General features: G+C 51.4%; 2 protein-coding genes across 2 annotated transcripts in view; one reads left to right on the forward strand and one right to left on the reverse strand.

Annotated features, from left to right (window-relative positions):
* Positions 1 to 3,802: 3,802 nt before the first annotated feature.
* On the forward strand, positions 3,803 to 11,869 carry Map1lc3b (microtubule associated protein 1 light chain 3 beta). Its single transcript, XM_028752785.1, has 4 exons — positions 3,803 to 3,913; positions 7,319 to 7,374; positions 9,803 to 9,909; positions 10,405 to 11,869. Exons 1-4 carry the CDS (start codon positions 3,874 to 3,876, stop codon positions 10,577 to 10,579), a joined length of 378 nt encoding a protein of 125 aa, XP_028608618.1. The 5' UTR covers positions 3,803 to 3,873; the 3' UTR covers positions 10,580 to 11,869.
* A 2,199-nt stretch (positions 11,870 to 14,068) lies between these two features.
* Positions 14,069 to 22,524, reverse strand: part of Zcchc14 (zinc finger CCHC-type containing 14) — a 49,243-nt gene continuing 40,787 nt past the window's right edge. Inside the window, exons 8-13 of the mRNA XM_028753330.1 lie at positions 22,113 to 22,398; positions 20,751 to 20,842; positions 20,139 to 20,266; positions 18,725 to 18,865; positions 17,181 to 18,641; positions 14,069 to 16,046 (exon numbers count right to left, since the gene is read on the reverse strand). Coding sequence (XP_028609163.1) covers positions 15,991 to 16,046; positions 17,181 to 18,641; positions 18,725 to 18,865; positions 20,139 to 20,266; positions 20,751 to 20,842; positions 22,113 to 22,398 — 2,164 coding nt within the window. The 3' untranslated portion in view covers positions 14,069 to 15,990. The remainder of the gene's footprint in view (positions 16,047 to 17,180; positions 18,642 to 18,724; positions 18,866 to 20,138; positions 20,267 to 20,750; positions 20,843 to 22,112; positions 22,399 to 22,524) is intronic.

The raw sequence follows: 22,524 nt of genomic DNA on the forward strand, positions 1-22,524 counted from the left end.
CTTACACTCTCTCTCTCTCTCTCTCTCTCTCTCTCTCTCTCTCTCTCTCCTCTCTCTCATTTTTGGTTTGTCCAGACAGGGTTTCTCTGTATAACCCTGGCTGTCCTGAAACTCACTCTGTAGACCAGGCTGGACTTGATTTTTTCTTTTTTTGTTTGTTTTGTTTTTTTCTTGGAGACAGGGTTTCTCTGTGCAGCCCTGGCTGTCCTGGAACTCACTCTGTAGACCAGGCTGGCCTCGAACTCAGAAATCCGCCTGCCTCTGCCTCCCAAGTGCTGGGATTAAAGGCGTGTGCCACCCCCCCACACACCCCCCACACCCCCAGCCAGGCTGGACTTGAATTCAGCAATCCACCTACCTGTGCCTCCCAAGTGCTGGGGTTAAATTCAAATGCCACTACTCCCAGCCAAAACAAAACAAAACAAAACAAAACAAAAAACCTAAAAATTCTTCCACAGGAGCAGTTAATAAAGTGTCAGCAGGCAAGGCTTATTATCACAAACACCTGGGGAAGCAAGTCGCTCCTCTGATTGTTGATATGGAATGTAGCTACAACTTTCTCTTGTTCCTTTAGAGATCAAACCCAGAATCTTGCACAGACCAGCGCCACCGCACCACTTGGCGTGATCCCTGGGGCCCTGAAGATTTGAATTTGCTTTGTTTTTTTGTCAAGAGGTCAGGCAACAGTTTGTCAGGACTGCGCTTCCCGAGCCGGGTGCAGGAGCTGTGTTTTATAGACAGGAAAAAGGCGGAGAAAAGCTAAAAAAGCATCAAAATCAAACAAGTAACAACACTAAGCCGGCAGTGTCACACCTGTCACTCCAAAGTCACTTTCCCTCCCAAGTGGGGACGGACAATAGAAAACTGACTGACATCAGACTATCTTAGAAATTGTTAAAGGCAGAAGAACCTTCTATGCTAGTTGAAGAGCCGGCTGGGAGATGTGGCTCTACGGTACCCTGGTTTTGTCTGTCTATCTGGTTGTTTTGTTAGGGTCTCGCTGTAAAACTCTGGCTCTCCTGGAACCTACTATATAGGCTAGTTCTGCCTGCTTCTGCATCCCGGGTGCTGGATTAAGGATGTGGGCCGCTACACCCGGCTCCTCCCAGTTTCAGTTTATCCTGGGACCGTACATTTTAGAGTGACTCCATTCTTTTCTCTTTTAAGATAGGGTTACGAGAGGTGACCTGGCTTGAATTTTTAATTCCAGCACTCAGGAGGCTGACCGGGTCTACCGAGAGAGTTCAAGGACGGGTGGGGATTCCCAGAGAGACCCCGTGTTAGCATTCTGACTAAACTCCACCCCCTAGTTACCTGGCAACAGCCAGGTAGGCCGACCCACTATAAAAGGGGCTGCTTGCCCCTCCTCCCTCGCTTGTTCTTGCTCTCTTGGGCTCTCGCTCTCTCGCTCTTCCCACCCACCCCCTTCCCTTCTCCTCTCTCTCTCTGCCTCTACTACCCTCTTAACTCCCCTCCCCATGCCCTGAAAAACCTCTATTCTATACTATAGAGTTTATAGACCAGTCATGTGGCTGGTCCCTCAGGGGGAAGGGATGTCTCAGTCATTCCCTTCCCCCACACCTCACTACCCCTCCATAGAACATAACCAAACACATCACCCTGTCTCAAAGGGAGGCATTTGGGAGTTATCGGGTTGCTGAGGGTGACCTTGGACTTTGTTTTGTTGCCTTTGCTTTTTTTTTTTTTTTTTTTTTAAAGATTTTTATTTCATGTGTATGAGTGTATGTGGGTGACTGGTGCCTGAGGATGCCAGAAGAGGATGTCAGATCCCCGGGAGCTGGAGTTACTGTGGAGCTGTCATGTGGGTTCTTTTTTCTGTTGTTGTTGTTGTTTTTTTTGTTTTTTCGAGACAGGGTTTCTCTGTGTAGCCCTGGCTGTCCTGGAACTCACTCTGTAGACTAGGCTGGCCTGAAACTCAGAAATCCGCCTGCCTCTGCCTCCCAAGTGCTGGGATTAAAGGTGTGCGCCACCACCGCCCGGCTGCCATGTGGGTTCTGAGAACCAAATCCAAGTCTTCAACTAGAGCACCAAGTGTTCTTTTTGTTTTGTTTTGTTTTGTTTTGTTTTGTTTTGTTTTGTTTTGTTTTGTTTCGAGACAGGGTTTCTCTGTGTAGCCCTGGCTGTCCTGGAACTCACTCTGTAGACCAGGCAACCAGTATTCTTAACCACTGGACCGTCCCACCAATCCCACGCCTATGTCACGCCTCCCCTCCTTTTTTGAGACAGGTTCTCACAATGTAGGAATTTACTGTATAGAACAGGCTGTCTCAGAATTACAGAGTCCAGACTGTATCCTGTCTGGGTGCTGAGATTAGAGGCCTAGGCACCATGTCCCACTTGGCCTTGAACTTTTGATAATCTTGCTTCAGCCTCCAGTGTGCTAAGATGACATACCTTGTGCCACCAGATGTGGCTTTCATTTTGACTGTTAGCCTGGTCTCTTGCATCTCAGGCCAGAAACGTTACACAAAACAGCCCTCCGGCAAATAACGCAAAGCAAGCAAACAAACAAATGTAAACAGCCTTCTGGGATTTCACTCTGTAGTGTGTTTTGAACGTTTCCTGTTTACATGGATGTGTAAGGAGGTCCCTCGGATGAACAGCGCATGAAGAAGGTTATTTCCATTTAAAGGAGGAAGTCTGGGCTGTAGGGAGACTACAGTGTCAGGTGGTAGATCTGCAAGGACCCAAGCCCGGCTCCGATGTGGCAGCACAGGGCCCGGTGGGGGTGGGGCGGCTGTCCACACTGTTGGTTTGAACTCCAGACCTGTCACCTGCTCCTACAAACTGAAGGTGCTAAACCTAATCCATGGCTGACAGACCCTGGGCCTTGCCTGAGGAGGTTAAAATCTGTCTAATCTGTAATGAGCTATGACTGTGGGCTGGGCAGACCCAGGCTCTGCAGGAGTTAAAGTGAGGACAGGCTTGTGATAAAGCCACCCAGGGGTCACCTGCAGTAGAAGGATCTGTCGGTGAAGGGACGGCTGAGATAAAAAGTCTCCAAACAGAACTGTCCTCTGGGGCTTTCCAAGGTGAATCCCGCCTGGATCAGGCCTCTGCTGGAGTTCCTGGACACAGACTGATTGCCCGACCCCCCCAAAATGTGGTGGGGTAGGAAATGAAGTTACACATGGACTAGCACCCTGGGAAGTCTAGGCGAGCCTTGTCCCTCAAACTCGGTGCTCAGCAGCTCAGATACACAAAAGGGCTTTTATAGGAACCCACAATAGGTGGGCTCATCGTCTTTCTTTTTGCTGTCACTGATCTTGCCCTCCAGAGACAAGTCTGTAGTTCCTTAGACCTTGCTTCTCTGCGAGTTTAACTTAGGGGTACATACTTGTGTTAGTGGCAGCACAAGACTTGCAGGGGAAGCGCCACAAGATCAGATCCAACCACAAGTCTCCAGACGTCTTGTAGTCCGTAAATGTTAAAGATTTAGCAGGCGAAACCTCAAGTCTGTTTCTTGTTGTTTTTTTGGTGGGGAGAAATTTAGGAATGTCAAATACAGCGGCAAGGGGACGGGTGCTGGAACACTAGCCGGGCCATGCAAGGGGGAAGGAGGTCTGCAGGACTCCACAGCACCAGTGCCCAGCCCAGAGACACAGTTAGCAGATGCTCGCCCAGCGAGTGCCCAGTATGGTTGGCGCAGGCGTAGGACCATCTCTTGGGCGCTCGTATGTTGCGCGCCGGCGAGCTTCCGCCACGCCTGTCATGGCTGCTCTCGGGGCCGCCCTCGGCCCCACCCACGCTGACGCGCCGCTAGTCACCTGACTCGGCTGCGGGCTGAGGAGACACACAAGGGAAGTGATCGTCGCGGGAGCCAGATCGTCTGACCCGGGACCCCCGCGCGCCATGCCGTCCGAGAAGACCTTCAAGCAGCGCCGGAGCTTCGGTGCGTGCCGCGGGCCCGGGGATGGGAGATCCGGGTGCCGGGAGGGGTGGAGGTCGGGACCCCGGGGGTGTCTTGCGGGGCCCGGACGCGGCGGGGCCCGGAGCGATGGGGACGGTGGGGTCTGGGTCCCCGGCGGATCAGTCCCTGGGGTAGCCTGGGCACGCAGCGTCACCCTGGCTGTCGGTCGCCGGTAGGCCCGGCGTCCCCTACGGGACTGGAGACCCGACCCCGGTGGCGGAGGGAACCGCAGTTACGGCGAGATCGGCCCTGTCTTTAGTGGGCCCCAGGTCCGGGCGCCCCGCGAGCCCTGGGGCAGCACCCAGCCTCCTCTGCTCCCGCAGTCCCTTGGGGACCTGTGTGTGGGAGAGGTGGCCTTTGTCTCATAACGGAAACTTAACAGCTGTTTTGTTTGCTTGTAGTGATCTTAAGTTATTCTGGAACAGTCTTCGAGAAAGGAGTGTGGGTGGGAAACATATTAGCTAGGACGCTGGTCCCCAGAGTGGCCGGGGAGTAATCTCTCCAAAGCTCCACCAGGCTTGCGATGTTTTTCCCCTAGCTTGCCTTCGATCTTGCCCTACCAAGGCTGTTATGAAGAAAGCGCGGGCATCTGATGGTCTGGTGGCTGCTGCTTTCCTTGCTTCTGACTTTATTGGTCCTGATGGTGGGCACTGACAGTTTAGAGGTTTACCACGCAGATGTTGTTTGGGGCGGCCCCTTTGAGGAGGCCAAGACTGGTCTTGCTCTTTTCCAGTGAGTTTGGACGGGTTTAGGTTGGAGCTCTGGAGTTTGCAGTATCCAGACGGAGGGGATACTTAGTGGCTGGCTGGATGGATTTAGGACTCACCCCACACTGACCCTTTGTAGCTGAAGCACCTGGGTGGGGCCTGGGGCGGTGATGCTTAGAATCCGCCTAGTGGCAGAGTCCCATTAGCTTTCTATAATAAATTCTTAGACTTCCAGTAAGTAGCGATCATCCCTCGTGCAGTAAGGAAGGAGGCCAGGCAGCCAGAAGGCTGTCAGGTTCGCAGATTCTTAGAAGGTCGCGCCCAATTTCCGATTTAGAGCTGATCAGGTGATTTCAGGCTTCTCTCTTCTCAGATGGTTCCACCGAGTTTTTCTGGGGTAATCCAGTGTTTGCTCTTTTTTTGTTGTTTTGTTTTGTTTTGTTTTTCTGGATGGTTCCAAACTCCTAGGAACCCAGTGTCTGCAGGAAAGTTTGCTTGCTGGGTCAAAATAAATAGCCCCAGGGAGAGCAGGATTCCCATCAGTCTAAAGTCGATGAAAGGTGTGGTGTTCCATGACTTTAATCCCACTGGTTCACACAGTGAGACTCTCCCTCTTTCAAACAAAACACCTCGATCGCTGGGCAGTGGTGGCACACACCTTTAATCCCAGCACTTGGGAGGCAGAGGCAGGCGGATTTCTGAGTTCGAGGCCAGCCTGGTTTACAAAGTGAGTTCCAGGACAGACAGCCAGGACTACACAGAGAAACCCTGTCTTGAAAAAAACAAAAACAAACACAAACAAACAAACAAAAAAAAACCACCTAGGTGGCTTTAGGAACTTAAGCTGTCACTGGGCTGGGCCAGGCTGAGAGATACAAGATAGCAGTGTGGGTGGCATCTTCCAGAGTTGAAGCAAAGGAGCCTAGGGCTGGATCTGCCATGTTGTGGCTTTTATTTTTTCGCTAGTCATCGACAAGCCTGGATGGGGGGCTCTTGTGGGACAAGGAGATGCTGAAGCCTTCTCTGGTCACATAGCCCGGTGTGTGCAGAGAGACATAAGTGTCATTATAGTTAAAGAGCCAGTCTTCGGTACCAGCTGATGGCTCCTGCACAGCTGTCTGCATAAAAAGGCCACCAGCGTGCCCTGAGTGTCTCGGCTCTTGGAGGCCGCCTCTAGTTCTCTGTCCCTTCAGCCAGCCAGGGCTGAGCAGGTCCTATAGGCCACCAGTTTTGGCCACTGCTTGCTTTAGTAAAGATTATTCCTGCCTTTTCCCTTGGGACAAATCAGAATGGCATTGTAGTTTGTGGGGGTGGAGCCCTGCAGCCTGTATTTCTCTCACCGGTGTTAACTGTTTCTGCCCCTAAAGCTCTCACCCTGTTCCCATCTCACTGTGCTAGGCTTTCTGCTGTCAGTGGCTGGTTGGTAGATTTAAACAGGGTCTCATTGTGTAGCCTGGGCTAGCTTTGAATTTACAGAGTTCTTTGTGTCTGCCTCCTGAGTGCTAGGATAAAAGGTGTGCCATTGTGCCTGGCTTTTTGTTTTGTTTTTTTGTTTTTTGTTTTTTGTTTTTTTTGAGACAGGGTTTCTCTATGTAGCCCTGTACTGTGCCACCGATGCCTGGCAAGCTTTATTCTGTAGCTCAAGCTGGCCTAGAGATTGCCAAGCTGGGTTTTAGGTGCTGTGCATTTAACCTTTTAATTTTTATTTCATCTGTATGGATCTTTTGCCTACACATATATCTGCACCATGTGCATGCCTTGTGCCCATGGATGCCAGAAAAGGGAGCCAGTGGGGGTGGTGGGAGCTGAGCATGGGTCAGTCCTGGTGAGAAAAGCTGCTCTGAAGCCTGAAGTGTGGTGTGCCAGGTGTCTGAGTGCCTGTTTATTTGTTAGAATGAATTCAGTGCAGTGACTAAACCCTGGAGCAGGTATGACAATGGAGGGTTTTTCTGGAAAGTGGCAGGAAGCCGTGTGTATAGATGGTGCTATCCCATCTGGGGTGACAGGGAGAAATGATACAAAGAGGTCAGCCTTCAGAATAGAGAGGGGTGCAGGGCAACTCCATCTCCAGTGGCATGCCCAGCTTCTTGTACCAGCTACTGGCTGAAGACCTCCCAGCACATCCTTAGCTTCATGAGTTCGAGGCTAAGCTGTGGTACAGGAGAGCCTATCACAAGAAGAAAGCAGTGGAGAGGAGACATTTGTTCAGCAGGAGACTTTGGTGGTTTTTGACTGGGGGTGGGGGTGTGTTTTGAGAGCACGTCTCACTAGCCCAGGTGCACAGCTATAATTTCAGTACTGGGAAGCCTCAGACAAAAGGGTCTGAGTTGAGGCCAGCTTGGGGTACATCAATCATTTCAGAAAATAAGCAAAACAAATCCTTTCTTTCCTTAACTGGGAGTGCTCAGAAAAACTGCATTAGTCCTTGGTTTACCAGGGTTGAAAAATTAACAAAAGAGTGGTGCTAGAAGTCATCAGAGAAGAGACACCACTTTCCCCAGGTTACGGTTACACAGGTACCCTGTTCTTTGTGGCTGTCCATCTGGGTTTGTAGCCTCTTGCAATGAAGGCTTCACCCCTTGGGCTATGTTGGGACGCTCCACTGACTGCCTCAACACAGGACAATCCCAGCAGACCCTGGCAGCCAGGCCCCTGATGGCATTCTGTTTCTTTCTTGCAGAACAAAGAGTGGAAGATGTCCGGCTCATCCGGGAGCAGCACCCCACCAAGATCCCAGTAGGTTCTCCTGCAGCTATGATGCTTCTGGGCAAGAGGGGATCCCCCAACCCCAGTAGAGCCCCCAGGAGCCCTTGGACTCTGAGGCTTTGTGTGCCCAGTAACCATATGCCTCCAAATCTGAGCTTGCTCTTCCTGTGCATGTCAAAGGGGAAAGGGACGGGTGGGCCAGACTGTTTGGCTTTTTCTCTGTGGTGTCTGGGATGGAACGCAGGGCCTGAGCTGTCAACCAATGAACTGCACTCCAGCCGTCACTAAGGAAACAAGGATGACTCCTGTGGGAGTCAGTGGTCCTCGGTGGCATGGCGGCTTTATAGGAGATAAGGGACTGAGAGGCGGCCTTCAGCACCCTGCACACCATGTGCCCTGGTTCTAGACCTTACACAGAGTCAGACATGGACAGGCCACTGCTTAAAATGGCTCTTCTCCAGCTAGTGCCCATGTTCTGGGGATTCTGGTGGGGCCTCTTTCACAGTGGAAGTCAGCTTTGCCCGTGTCCTGCTTCCCCGTGTCCCCGTGCAGCTTTCTCCACAGCCCTTGTACCATTCTGAAAGAGCACTGATAAGGGAGTGGCTCAGACTTGCTGCTGGGTGGGGGATGTGGGCATGCTGTTCTCAGCTGGCTGGCCTTTTCCCAGTCCTCACCTGGGGGCGGGGCTTCCTGGGCCTGGGCCTGGGCCTGTGAGTAGCTTTTCCTGGACTGAAACAGTCCTTCATTTTGGAGTGCTTGCCCGACCTACTTGTAGGAAGCAGCTGCCTGAGCCTGCCAGGATTTGCACACGGCTTCCTGTGAGCTGTGAGACCACAGCTCGGCATAGCCAGCAGCTCCACAGTAGCTAGGGGCTCTTTGCTGAAACTCAGCTGCAGTCCTCTGCACATGACACCAAGCAGGCACGAGAGGCAGCCTCAGTGAGGACAGGGTGGCCACAGTGGCTCCGAGTCTTTCCAGGCTGCAAAGACGGAGGCCTATTTCAGACCAGTCAATCTGTCTTCCAAACTAGAGAAGAAAGCAGAAGGTGGAGAGGGAGCCAGGCATGTTTGGACGACTGGTCACTGTGGGGCTTCCCAACAAGGGGCTGGGACCTGCTCACAGCCTGTCTCAGGAAAGTGAGCAAGGGAAGACAAGGACAGCCCTCTAGTGTCCCCTCACTCTGGCGTTGTGGAAGAGTGCCTTGGACTTCCTATACTCCTCCACTCTGCTCTCCTCCTGGAGAGTCTGCCTCGCAACCCCAGGTGTGGGGTGCCCAGAGCTGGCATTTCCCTTGGGTGGAGCAGCCACAGATGCAGCTGTCAGTCTTGCCAGCGATGGGGATGGCTGCTTAAGACTGACTTCCACAGCACCACATACAGGCCATACCCAGGGAGCGTGTGGAGATGAGCGCTTTCCCTCCGCAAGTACACGTGGCTATGTCCTTTGTCTGCCGTGCTGTGACCGGGCATGGATTTCTGTTGTCCAGGCACCTGGAAACTGGTGAACTGAGGTTCTCAGGCCCATCAATGCTCAGATCTTGTAGCAACTTTTTGTTTTGTTTGATTTGAGGCTGGTCTCCACCAGGTTAGTCTTGAATTCAAGGCAGTTCCCTTCCTGAGCCTCCAGGTGCTGGGATTATATATAAATAGGGGCCCTTATATCCATACCTAGCTTAATATTTATTTTGGTTGAGATTTGTTTATTTAGCTGGGCGGTGGTTGCATACGCCTTTAATCCCAGCCCTTGGGAGGCAGAGGCAGGCGGATTTCTGAGTTCGAGGCCAGCCTGGTCTACAGAATGAGTTGCAGAACAGCCAGGGCTACACAGAGAAACCCTGTCTCGTAGATTTATTTGTTTATTGGTGTAGAGTTTCACTATGTAGCTCTGACTGTCCTGGAACATGTATACCAAGCTGGCCTCACACTCATAGAGATCTGCCTTCCAAGTGCTGGGATTAAAGGCCTGCGCCACCATACCAGGCTGCTTTTAACATTTCTTAAAAATTATTTTGGGGCCTAGAGAGATGGCTGAGTGGCTTAGAGTACTTGTTGCTCTCACAGGGGACCTGGGTTTGATTCCCAGCACCCACATGGCAGCACACAACCATCTGGTCCATAAAACTTGGGCTGAATACATTGCTGGGTATGAGGCTTGTGTCTGTCATCCTAGCACAGGAGGCTGATACAGGTCGAGAGCCCTGAGTTAAGGACATCCTGGGCTACAGTGTGAGACAGTAGCTGGATGTAGCATGTATCTTTAATCCTAGCACAGTTCAGATAACAGGTGCCTGGTGGCCTTGCCACAGTTTTGCCAGAGACAGTGGCAGCACTATGAACGAGTACTGGTCACAGGAGTGCTACAGGCAAGCACAGAAGGGCTGGGTTAGGCAACTGCAAAATGTGCTGTGCCCAGCGTGGGGAGTGGTGTGTGTACTGCTGAGTGTCTGGGCTCTCTGCAGGTGATCATCGAGAGATACAAGGGGGAGAAGCAGCTGCCTGTCCTGGACAAGACCAAGTTCCTTGTACCTGATCACGTGAATATGAGCGAGCTCATCAAGATAATTAGGTATCTGGCCACTTGTCCTGTTTCCTTGAGGGACACTTCTCCTTTAGTCATCACTGCCAGCCTTAGGTCCTTCTGCTGCTTTCATGTCCTTGTAAGTCAGGCGTGTCTTCAGCTGTACGTGTCTCAGGTCAGCTGGCAGTGTGCTCTAGCATAAAGACATCATACCCGAGGGGCCAAAGGGTTGACATAGCTACTGGATGATGACTCTAAAGAATGCTAGGCGGCATGGTGGGCTGCTGCTGCCCAGTCTGAGATCACCCCTCCTAGTAAACTATCAGGAACAGCGAGAGAGGATGCGAACTCACAGCTGTAGCATCCAGAAGGCTCTGACCAGATGGAAGCTGTGAATGTGGCCATGTAGGTGCAATGCCGATCCCAGCCATCGTGGGGGTGGGGGCATGCTAGGTTTTGTTGATCAGTAGGCTTTTGGGGGGCCGAAGTTCTGTACACAGTATGCAGACTTCACTGAGTCTCCCCATTCTCTTTCCTCCACAGAAGGCGCTTGCAGCTCAATGCTAACCAAGCCTTCTTCCTCCTGGTGAATGGGCACAGCATGGTGAGTGTGTCCACGCCCATCTCTGAAGTGTACGAGAGCGAGAGAGATGAAGACGGCTTCCTGTACATGGTTTATGCCTCGCAGGAGACATTCGGGACAGCGCTGGCTGTGTAAGGCTGGAACAATGCCTGATGGTTCTTAAGCCCTTACCAAGGCAAAAAGGGACGTTACCAGCGGACGCTGGTCAGCTCACCACCCACAGATCAGAACGTAGGCACCCACATAGGGTATTATTAGGAACTGTTTATCAGCAGAAACTGAGCTCCATGCAAGTGCATTCAGCTTGGAAACTCATCTAAACTAGGCTATCTTGTGTTCAAACTTTAGAAGTTTAAAATAAAATACTTTGCATCCTAAGTTGCCAATAAAAAGACCAAGTTATTTTGACATTTTTCTCCCCAGTAGGGACTTAAACTAGAAGAGCGGTGTTGGGGGCAGTCTCTTCCTGGGACCTGCTGCCTTCTCTAAAAGGGCTTCCACTCAGGAGAGAAGTCCCTCTAAACAGTCCCTCGGCCCAGGTTGCCTGGCAGAGGTCCCCAGAGGGCTCTGGCTTTGCCCAAAACTGGTCAGGTGTGTAGGATCTCACTCTAAGCCAGGTCCGGGTCCTGTCCCAGCCATGCCATTTCCCCCTCAGCAGTGCAGGGACGCTCACTCGCTGCTGTGTAGATGTTACCACATGCACTGCTGCTCAGAGGCCAGTTCTAACCTTGCCCAGGGCTTGCTTGGTCCAGCTTCTTAAGAGACTGCAGAGAAAGTGTGTGTTTCTCCTGGTTTGGATTTTGTCTAGTCCATGCCTGCTTCAGGGAGAGAGCAAGCAGGTATGCAATGCTGGCCTTAGGATGCAGTTGTCACAACAGTAGACTGGAAGTCCAAATGCACTCGCTCCGGACTTGGCTCACAGTTATTTGTTAGTGTGTAACTGTCTTTGTAAGGGCGGTCTGACAGCTGTGAAGGCAGCAGCAACAGGATATGTGCTCTTGACAGACATGTGGCCACTTCCAACTAAAGCAAGCCTCTGCTTCCTGCTACCTGCATCAGATACTCAGACCACCCCTGGTCACTCACTCTTGGTCTGAGAGTCTCAGTGAGAGCTGCCTGCTATCATGGACGGAAGCCAACATAGCCACCTCCCAACCTAGCTCCTCCCAGGCACCCCCCAACCCCTCCCTGCATGCCGCTGTCCTTGCTAACCCTCAAATGTTACTTTACATTGTGTCAATCCTCACTGCTCTGTCTTGTGTAGGTTGTGTGTGTCATGACCCTGGTTTTTATAACTATGGTGCGATCAGTAAGGATTCCTGTAATACTGCTTTAAAAATGCTGCTCAGAGGGCGGCCTCCACTAATAGGCCGGCCACCTGTACACTCTGATGCACTAAGTCAATAAAGGCACAACTCAACCTGTCCTGAGTGCTGTCTCATGGAGTTGGTTGGGGTGGGAACTGGGATCTGCAGTATGCCCAGGCTGCTCTTCCTGGGGAGGGGTAAAGGGGACTGCCTTTCCATGGTCAACTCTTTGCCACCAGCACCTGCTTTTAAATCCTCTGGATAGCTCACTGACCTGCCAGATGGCAGGTGCATACTGGTGCTGTGAGAACACACACAAAGGATTTACTCATGTGGACAGCTGCTGGCATCTGGGGGACATTGTAACCAACTGCAGCTCAGAGCAGACAGCAGGCTCTGCAGAGAGCTGCTGCAGAGTGTCCTCAGGGCAGCCCAGGAAGCTGCTCTGCGTGGGGATGCCTTTGAGTGCAGCACTGCCTCAGCAGCGTCTCAGGTGGCGCTGTTAGCAGGTCCTCTTCCTGTAAGGGCAGGGCAGGCCATAGCCTAGAGTTCTAGGCAACAATGTTTAAAGCTGGGGGCCTTGACAGATAGCAGGGAAAGGCGGAAGGACCTGCCTCACTGGCAAAGGTCTGAGAATGTTGAACACATTGAGTTTTTTTTAAATTTTTATTTTCCGTACATTAAATTTACTCATAAAAACAGTCTAAAAATGTACAATTCTTCCTTTTTAACAAAGTATAATAAAACATAAAAACCCCAAAAACAGAATACTTGACATTTACAATTCAAAATCAAATTAGCAGAATATTAAATATTTACAAAACTATATCTTTTAAAAATATTTATAAAGTTACATGCAATTTTGTAGAATTGACAAAAGAATGGCTCAAAAATGGGAGAATTGTCCTTCATTCCTAAAAAGAAAATATGCCCAATAGAATCTATGAAGGTTTCAGTCTTGGTACCAACACCTCTGTGTGCGTGAGAACTGACCTGTGCTGAAGGCTGGTCACTGCCCCCTTGTGGCGGGGCAGTGCCCTGGCCCTGGGCCTGCCAGTACAGTGTGTGGTTTCTGAAATATTGCCAAGTGTTGACTACAGGTGCCTACATTTTCAGTGAGACCCTTGGATGGGTCAGCGATCACATCTCTGGACTGATGGTTTCTTGGGCCACCTGATTTGCTCTACAGGAGTCACCTGCACTTCGGAAAGGACAGCTGTCCCTGCTCAAGTTCTCCAAGACTGGGATGAGGTTGAACAAATTAGACCAAGTCCCTGCAACCTTTTAAGACTTCGGCAAGTAATGTCACCCATTAGCTGGCTGTAACACTAGCACATGAGACCACACGCCAGGAAGCAGAGACACAGGGACGGAGTGAGGAGGGCAAGACCCAATTCCCATCGGGCTGTCCTCATGGCACTGTCATGGCACACGTGCACGTGCATGTGGTACAAGCCAGGCTGACCTGCAGAAAGAAGCCCAGTGAGCTCCACCCACACTGAGCTGCTGAGTACTGTGTTAACAGGCTGCTGCTGTCACCTTGGGAGATGATGGTGCCACTGGTTTCCTGATACCCAACCATCCGCTCAACTGTCTTTACTGTGAGCGCGAGATCCCATCCCTCAGTGCCCTTCAGCAATTAGGAGTTTTCAGCATTCAAACACTTTCCAATTTTCACTATTGATCATGAAATAAAAACTAGAAAGGAAGGTAGAAAACGGAATATTTTGCTACAACAACAAAAAGGTCACATAGCTGTTTTGTTCTAATACTGTGCCCTCCTTCTTATCTGAATACCCCCCTTCGTGCCCTGAGATGTTAACACAGGATTAGAATCTGATGATGGAGTCCTGGGCCGTCCCACCTGGGCACCACTGCCATCTGACTGAGCAGTTTTAGAGAAATGACGGGAGAGGTCTGTCAGGTGTGTAACGATGAAGTCGGCTGAGGGAGTGCCTGCTGGCCAGGCTGACTGTGGGCTCTGAGGGCGTGCCCGCCTGCAAACATCCACCTGTGCTTCCAGGCTGCGCACGCTCCTTCCATCCTCGCTGGCCGGTCGGCTTCACAGAAATGCCACACTACACAAGCTCTGCAGAGGCAGTCGGCTGCTTCCAGACACAGACTTCTGCTGCCCGACAGCTGAGATGGTGCTGGAGCTCGCTCACCTCGGCTGCATGCCACAGGTAGCAAAGTTGCCACAGTAGACTGCTGTCTTTCAGGTCAACAGCCGTAAGACACTTCCATTCCCTATACTGACCACAAAAGAGAAAACTTAAATATGATCTTTTTCTTTTGCTATGAGACAGTTTTCAACAACTTCTGTGTTGAAATAGGATTTATTTAAAATATTTCTTTGTTTAAAAAAAAACCAAAAAATTTAAAAGTTTGGCTTTCAGCACATACCCAGGCCACCGTGATGGCCTTCAGAAATATTAAAATCGTAAACATCAGTGAACACTCAGAGTCTTCCTTATCAACACAATATGACCAATCCCAGTCTGGTGCTCTTTAAGGCAAAGTTGTGTCACTTCTTGTATTGACATTTGTAGTGTTTCTGAGAGATCAACAGAGCATCCCCTAGTGCCTCATTGCCATCACTCAGAACAGATCCTGTGAGCCTGTGAGCCACGGACACGACAGAGGCCTAGCGATCTTGCATTGCATAGAATCCACAACACTCAAGCCTTCCGTGGGTCTCCACAGAGAGAAAGCCCATCTTAGACTATGAAGCCTTATATCACAACGCCTCCAGTTCTAGGGTATTTTGTGATTTACACTAATTCTGCATGAGGGTGATTGTCCCATCTGAAGAATGGTTTAAGGACTGTGATTTTTCTTCTCCATAAATAGGAAGCTGGAAAATCCTTGGCAAAATCTTACCATCGATTTTTTTTAATACCGAAGGCTTTAGCATTATAAATATTGTTATTTGAGCATAAAATTCCCTTTAACCTCAGAGGTCTAAGTCCCTTATGCCTCCGCTGTGGTGGGTTGAAATGTTCACAACCTGTTGAGGAGTGAGGACCCACCCCCACCCCTGGTCTGGACTGCAACTGGTGAGCGACTGGTGAGCGAGCGGTCTCGAGGGGTCTCTCATCTCTCTACTGAAGTTTTCCAGGCAATTTTAACGGAATTAACAATCAACACACAGCCTAATACAAAAGAAGCCGACAGTTTCCAGTCTTTTGTTCATGAATCACAGGACTGTATTACTGCTGACATCTGTGTCAAGTGTGACTTTGTCAGCAGTGAGCTCTGGGGCTGGGGTCCTGGGGAAGCCATTTGAGACACAACAGCCTGCCAGCTTTCTGAAGAATGAGGCTTGTCAGTCACAGTCAACTCACAAAGCCGAGTCATTCCTGTGTCAAGAGTTGGTTCTTGTTTGGAGAGAGCAGGCTCAAAGCCTCCGACAGGAGAGGTGGTCTCAAGCCTCGGTAACTGGATTCCCTGCAACTTGGACCCTTAGAAATGAAGTTGTCGAGAGTGAGCTAGGTCTTACTTACTAATATAGTGTAAATTTGTTTACAGAAAAAAATATTAAAAACCTGGAACTGCTCCAAGTGTCTACACAACACCCTGTGATCAATTCCAGGGTGTGCTTGGCGGAGCAGCCTGCTGGTGCCAACTCCAGTGCCCACTGACGGAGTCCCCGATACTGTCGGGTCCCAGCAGAGTCTGCTCCCAGACTGCAGGGCCCTTGTCAGGTAGTGCAATCCTTAAGAAGCCAGACATGAGGCTCCCAGAGGCTCCCACTTTAGAAAACAGCAAAGTCCAGCTGGCATTTCCTAGCCCCAAAAGGGGTCCTGGATCCGACTGGGGAACTTGAGAGAACTCCGACCTGCAGTCTTGACTCAGGTCGTGCATAGCTGCCCTGGAATTACATGTGAGCCTAGAAGGACCATCCATCTTGAGGAGACAGGTCTTCATGCTGCAGCAATGACAGGACGGCCACGTGACTGCCATAGCGATGCCCACTAGGCGATCCTTGGATCAAGCTCCGAAACTAGGAATTTGGCAATGAAATCGAGTTTGACGTACTTGTATGCTAGATTCTCTATCCAGTATAGTGAAGTAAAGCACCTTTGGGTTAAAAATATTAAGCTCCACAGCGGCTCGACTTCAGCTCTCTCTGTGGTTGTCTTTAGGTCTCCACGGCTCCACAGCGACTTGACTTCAGTTCTCTATGTGATTTTTCATGGCTTAAGAAAATGTTCTGTTGCCAAAAAAAAAAAAATAGGATCAGTCCGTGGAGTCCAGACTTTCTGCTGGAGGGGCGTATTTCAACCTAAAAGTTCCTGGAGAGAAAGAGAGAGAGAAAGAGAGAGAGAAAGAGAGAGAAAGAGAGAAGAGTGTGAAGCCTGAGTCAGTTACAGAAGTGCACACACCGCCCACCTGATCTGAGATGCCATGCAGGACTGACCACACCCACACACAGCCGCATGGGGGCGGTGGCCATCTCACAGCACACTGCCCGCCTCAGTGCCTCGCATCTTTCTTCAGACATGGCCCTCACACTCAAGCTGACAACACCCATGGGCAGGGATGGCCTGGACCGAGCAGACACAGGCCAGTTCTAGGAAGGGACGTGGCAACCTGCACCACTACTGCCCTTCCCTTCTTGGCTACAGGTATTGACTGGGCTTCTCAAGCTCTGCAGGGAGAGAGCAACAGGAAACTGCACAACCAGAGATGGAGGTGCTGGGAGTCCAGACCTGGGCAAGGCGGGACCAATTTTCCTAACCATACTGTAATTTTCCCAAAACAAATAGCAGGCGTGAACCTGGTGAACCTGGTGAACCTGGTGTGTGACATGTATTAACCATCCCAGCACTCTGGAGGCTGAGGCCAGACAATAAAACAAAAGAATAAACTGGCATAATACAGTAGACATTTCAATTTGATAACACAGACTACAGGAAATACAATGGGAAGGAAGCAGCAGCCAGTCGGCAGGACACAGCCTGACACAGGCACACAGCCACACTGAACAGACAGACCAGCAGAGGGGGCTTAACTGTATCAGTCCTTAACTGATGCTCAATCCTTACACTTTACCCATCTTCCAGGAGGTGGCAGCAACCACTGGCTGCTCTATAATCCTGGTAGATCCACCCGGCTCATGCTGTTTTGGTGAAGAGGATCTAAGGTTCTTGTTGTTTTTAAGGGAGGGGTGGTGTGTGTGTGTTGTATGTAGTATGTGCAGTGTGTGGGGTGTGTGTCTGTAATCTACAGAGGCCAGTAGAGGGTAGTGGATTCCCTAGATCTAAAATCACAGGTAGTTGTGAACGGCCCAACATGGGTATAGGAATTTACCCTGGGTTTCTTTAGAAACAAGTTTACTGCTTTCTGAGCTGAGCAGCCATGAGCACGTCTCCCAGGAGCCACAAGCAACAGAGCCAGGAGGATGCGGCACCTCCTGGGGTGTTTACCTTGCCTGTTGAAGTCCATGGATGGTTGCTTGCAGTCCTGGGCACGGTGGCCAGTGGCCCCACAGTTGTAACAGGACAGATTCCCACTCTTTTTGTGACTGGAGCCATTGGTGCTGCCTACCAGGCCTTGGGCTTGGTACACCCCCGCTGTCCCAGCCATGAAGTTCTGCATGGGTGGCACTGCAAACGTGGACTGCCCACCTAGGACAGGGTCTGGAGTCACGCTGCCGTTGTAGGGTGTGTGTACCACAGGGAAGGCAGAGCCACCACCATACTGCTGGGTGCTGACATAGCCATTGCCACACATGGGGCTGAAGGGCAGGAAAGGGAAGGGGAACATGGACGGCCCCGAGAACGGGTGCTGGAAGTAGTTGGCATAGCTGACAGTCAGGCCGTTGGAGCCGCAGCTGCCGCTGCACCCACAGGACGTGCAGACAATGCAGCCGGGTGGGGGTGGCGCAGGCTGGGGGGGTGCGGGGGGCTGCTGATGGTGGTGGTGGTGGTGGTGGCTCTGACTTGAGGCAGGAATGTTCCCTGGAGAGCTGCTGCCAGCACCGCCACTGTAGAAGCTGCTTTCTGGGACAGAGGAGAGGGCAGGGCTGGAGCTGGGGGCTGGGCAACTGGGTAGAGTGGCCATGCTCGCGAAGGACGTGGAGGGGTGACTACTGGGGGAGGCGGTGTTGCTGCTGGCGCAGAAGCTGCCCTGCAGTGGGCCCACGGGCACACTGCTCACTGCAGAGAAGGCAACTTTGGTGTTGGCTGTGTACAGAGCAGTCCGGGGGTTCATTATTGCAGGGGGCACGCTGATCTGCCCATTGTTGGGACAAGAAGTCTGGCCAGAGATGGCAGCATCAGCAGGAACAGAGGAAGACAGCAGCAGCTTGATGGGTGGCCGGGCCACATGCAGGACGGTGCTTGGTGTCCCTGTGGCGGCTGAGCTGGTCTCTACAGTCAAGGCTGGCTGCTGTGCTGTCTTCAGCACCCTGTCCAGTGTGGCTGCATGCACAACTTTGGCCCGGGGACCAAAGGAGACGGTAGGTGACACAGAGTTGCTGTCTACGAGGCCCGAGAGGCCCTGCACTGGCGGGTGAGGTGCTGCTGAGGGCAGTGTTTCCAGCACAGCCCCGCCAAAGCTCTTGTCCACCTTTGTGCCACTTCTAGAAGCAGGCCCCTTGTTCCTTTCCTCCAGAGACAGAAGGGAGTGCACAGATGAGGAGAGCAGCTTCACGTCCGCACTGCCTCTGTCTGACTTGTGCACCGAGTTCAGCATGCGGACAGGCGCCATGTGCGAGGCTGCAGGCAGAAGCTGCGGGGGCAGAGCATGGTGAGCGGTGGGGCTGGAGCCAGTCTCGTTCTGCACGGGCAGAACCTGGGCTGTGGGTCTTGCAGAGCTGGATGGGAAGTGAGCCAGGAGCATCACGGGCTTCTCCTTCTCAGTCCCCTCAACATGGATGTCCACACCTGAGGATGGGGAAGACTGTTAGCAGGGGACCTGTGAGCTCAGCGGATGGGGCAGGAGCCAGGCCACAGCCCAGGGATCTTACGTCTATCGCTCTCCTCAGCGCTGTCCGAGCTCTCCTCACGGACCTGCACACCCATGGGGCTAGAAGAGGAGCTGGAATACTCGGAGGAGCTGCCTTCTCGGGGCAGCTGGTGAGCCGGTGGCTCCACCTCCACCCGCAGCTCTGTGGAGAAGGCAGGTAGAGGTCAACAGCTAGGTGGCACTTGCCCACAGGCAGAAGAATCGTGCCATGAACACTGGAAAGCAGGGCCCCAGCCAAAGTCGGACCAAGCTCCAAGAATCTGGAAAACTGTACCAATAGGTGCTGGAGAGATGGCTCAGCAGTTAGGAGCACTGACTGCTCTTCCAGGGGTTCTGAGTTCAATTCCCAGCAACCACATGGTGGCTCACAACCATCTGTAATGGGATCTGATGCCCTCTTCTGGTGTGTCTGAAGAGAGCAATGGTGTACTCACATAAAATAAATAAATAAACCTTAAAAAAAAAGATATACATGCAGGAAAACTACAGCAAGCACTCAAGTCAAGGCTGTCTTATTAGGTGACACATCAGAGGGGGTATTGCTTCTTCTTTTTTGTTTTTGTTTTTGTTTTGTTTTGTTTTTTGAGACAGGGTTTCTCTGTGTAGCCCTGGCTGTCCTGGAACTCACTCTGTAGACCAGGATGGCCTTGAACTCAGAAATCTGCCTGCCTCTGCCTCCCAAGTGCTGGGATTAAAGCCGTGTGCCACCACTGCCCGGCCTTCTTTTTTTTTTTTAAATTTATTTTTTATTTCATATGCATTTGTTTTTCCTGCATTTATATCTGTGCAAGGGTACTGGATCCCCTGGAACTAGAGTTACAGGCAGTTGTGAACAGCTGTGTGGTTGCTGGGAATTGAACCCTGGTTCTCTGGAAGAGCAGCCAGTGCTCTTAACCACTGAGCCATCTCTCCAACCCCAAAGGGGTACTTGTGACTCAGGCTAGTACACTCAAGGTGGAGAGCCAGTCAGAGTAGGGCGCTCTCATCCACACTGTGGAGTAGAGACCACAGCTTCCTAGGCCCACGGCACTGTCTGGTGCACACTGGTTCCTTCCAGTCTGTACTGAGCTACTCATCTTGTTGATGAACTAGCAAAGCTCAGTGCTTCCTGCAGGACAGCCACACTTCATGCATGGCGGACGCCTACGTAGCAGAGAGCCTTTCACCTCTCTGGACTGTATCTTGCTTCCCCCACAGCATAAGAGTTCAGGATCTAACACTGCTGCCCAAATAACCTTAGGCCAGGCACTAGTGTCTGGTGCCCAAGGCCATCTGTACAATTACTTGCCTGTACTAGACACTATTGAGTCAGAATAAAGTGTGATCGGAAGTCTAAATTCTTCTTAAGTCAAAACACCACCATACCACACTTTATACAGGCCACACATCTGTCTGAACTACAAGATCTCACACACCTGAAGCGTGGCTGCTACGCCCAGACTGCACAGGCCCCACGTGGCTGGTGGGGGTGACTCGAGCCACTCCACTGCTGGTGACCAAGGATGGGGCTGAGGAGTTGAGGCATCGTCTCTCTGACTTCTCCCTGTGAATAACAAGCACAGAGTGTCTCCCAGACGAGCCCAAAGCTACACCCGTGATATTGAATGCCACCTGAGAACTGGGTAAGAAATAAAGTAACCCGGACACTGACATTTTAAAAACCTGCAGGTTCTAACACTGCTTGGTACATAAGAAATTAAAACGAACACAGTTCATTTTGTGTTGATTTGGTGTTTGAGACATAGTGTCACTATGTAGCCCAGGCTACCTCAAACTCAAATCCCCAAGCTCCAGCCTAAGTACTAGGATTGCACTGTGGCCACACCCAGCAAAGGGCACATCAAAGGATTTCTTCATTTCTTCCTTTTTTGTTTTTTTGAGACAGGGTTTCTCTGTATAGCCCAGGCTGTCCTGAAACTTAATTCTGTAGATCAGGCTGGCCTCAAACAAGAGATCTGCCTCCCGAGTGCTGGGATTAAGGGCATGCACCCCTTCCCCCAGCACACATCAGATGATATGATGCTTACTTCTCTAGCTCCAGCTGAGTCTTGAGCTTTTTCTTTGCCCCCATGGTGAGGGACTCAAACTTATTCAGATCGTCTTCAGTAAGGCTCAGAAACTTGCATAGGAGAGACAAAAGACAGTTACTGAGATGACCTCACAGGACTCTGGAACCGACTGGAGCGGAGTGGATAACAGATTAAAGGGATAGCAAGCAGAAGTCTGACCCCACTTCCCTCGGCTCTCAGGAGCTGTGGCCTCTCTCTGCACCTCAGAGGAGTCCAACTGACAGGCACTCTGCAGCCCAGTCACTAGGCAGGGATACACAGTTCTAACCACTAAGCATTTACAACTGAAGGCTGCCCTGCCCTCTGGAGATGGTCTTGTGGGCGTGCACCAGCCTCTGCACACTGGAACTGACTACAGTTACTTGGCTTAAGACCTGGAAGATTTTTTTTTTTTTTCAGTAAATCACCTTCAGCAATTTGGTGAGGACCCAAGAAATCTAGAAAGAAGGCACTATCCAGATGAAATGGTGAGCTCACAGGCCTGTCACCCAGGACAACTAACTGGCCAATCAACTGGCCATCACATCACGGCCATCACATCACGGCCAGCTGTGGGCTTCAGTCCCTCATCATAACTCTGAGTAGAAAATTCAAACTGATTATGAAAAATGGTAGAGAAACGTATCTTGTCCTTAAGCCTTCTGGGCCCTGAGCAGCAGCGCTGCACGCACGGCACCGTACTCCTGCGGTCTACAAAACCCCAGCTCCAGGTTAGCGAGTGGAGTTTGAGATGGGCGCACTGTTAAGAGTCATCCTGCCCAGCAGGGGGAGTGAGATTTCAAATACCTTGTGCAGGAATCCTTTGGCTTAATCAGTGGCACTGAGGCTTAGAAAATGCCAGCCTGCATCCCTAGTCACAGCTGTCCACTAAAACAGGGCTCTCTGAGCAGGCCAGCTTTCTTCCACAACCTCAGGTCTGACGTTTAACTACAACCTGGGTTGTCTGAGCCCCACCTGCTTGTGTCCCTGTAAGCTGGCCACACTGAGACATGAACTGCTTTAAGGAGGAGCAAGCGGCATCTGAATGAGCTCTGGCCTATCTTTGAGGGATGGAGTCATTTCCAGTCATAAAGTTCCTGGTTTGTCAAGACCTGAAACAGCTAGAAAAGCAATTTGTTTGTCCTGCTTTGGTTTGTTTTGGCTGTAAGCTGGGAATGAAAAACTGGTCCCTTCTGACACCGAGCCATATGGTCACCACCCAAGCTCTTCCATGTTATGGCATCTAAAAGCCTTACTTGACCCCTCTAGGAATGAGGACAGGGCACAGGCTACTAGAGAAACGCCAAGCACATTGTGTGAACCTCTGAGTAGCCAACATACCTTCTCCATGGTGAGCTGTTTAAAGACAGGGTAATACTTGTGCAAACGCAGCTTCCTAAGCCAGTCTAAAATCCCATTCTGCTCCTGGGGCTGAGGGGCCTGCAGACTAGAGGGCATCAGGATGGTGGGCGAGTTGTCCACTTGGGTCCGGTAAGGCAGCGCGGAGCCTGCGCCCCCCCCTGTGTGGGAGCAGTGGGGCAGGGAGGCAGCAGTGCTGGCCGAGTGCTGCAAGTGCTGCTGGGAGCTGCTCTGCGAGGACGGGATGCCAGCCACACCACACACGGGCCTGCAGGACAAGGAACAGTGGAGTGCAGGCGCTGCTTTACAAAGCTGCCAGGTGACGCCAGGAGGTCAGAGGTGCCATGCTGGCACCTGGTGTTCAGCTCACAGCACACCTGGGGTCCTACGCCCG

Source organism: Grammomys surdaster, unplaced genomic scaffold, assembly GCF_004785775.1.
Source record: "Grammomys surdaster isolate TR1022 unplaced genomic scaffold, NIH_TR_1.0 128, whole genome shotgun sequence".
NCBI classification, from domain to species: Eukaryota; Metazoa; Chordata; class Mammalia; order Rodentia; family Muridae; genus Grammomys; species Grammomys surdaster.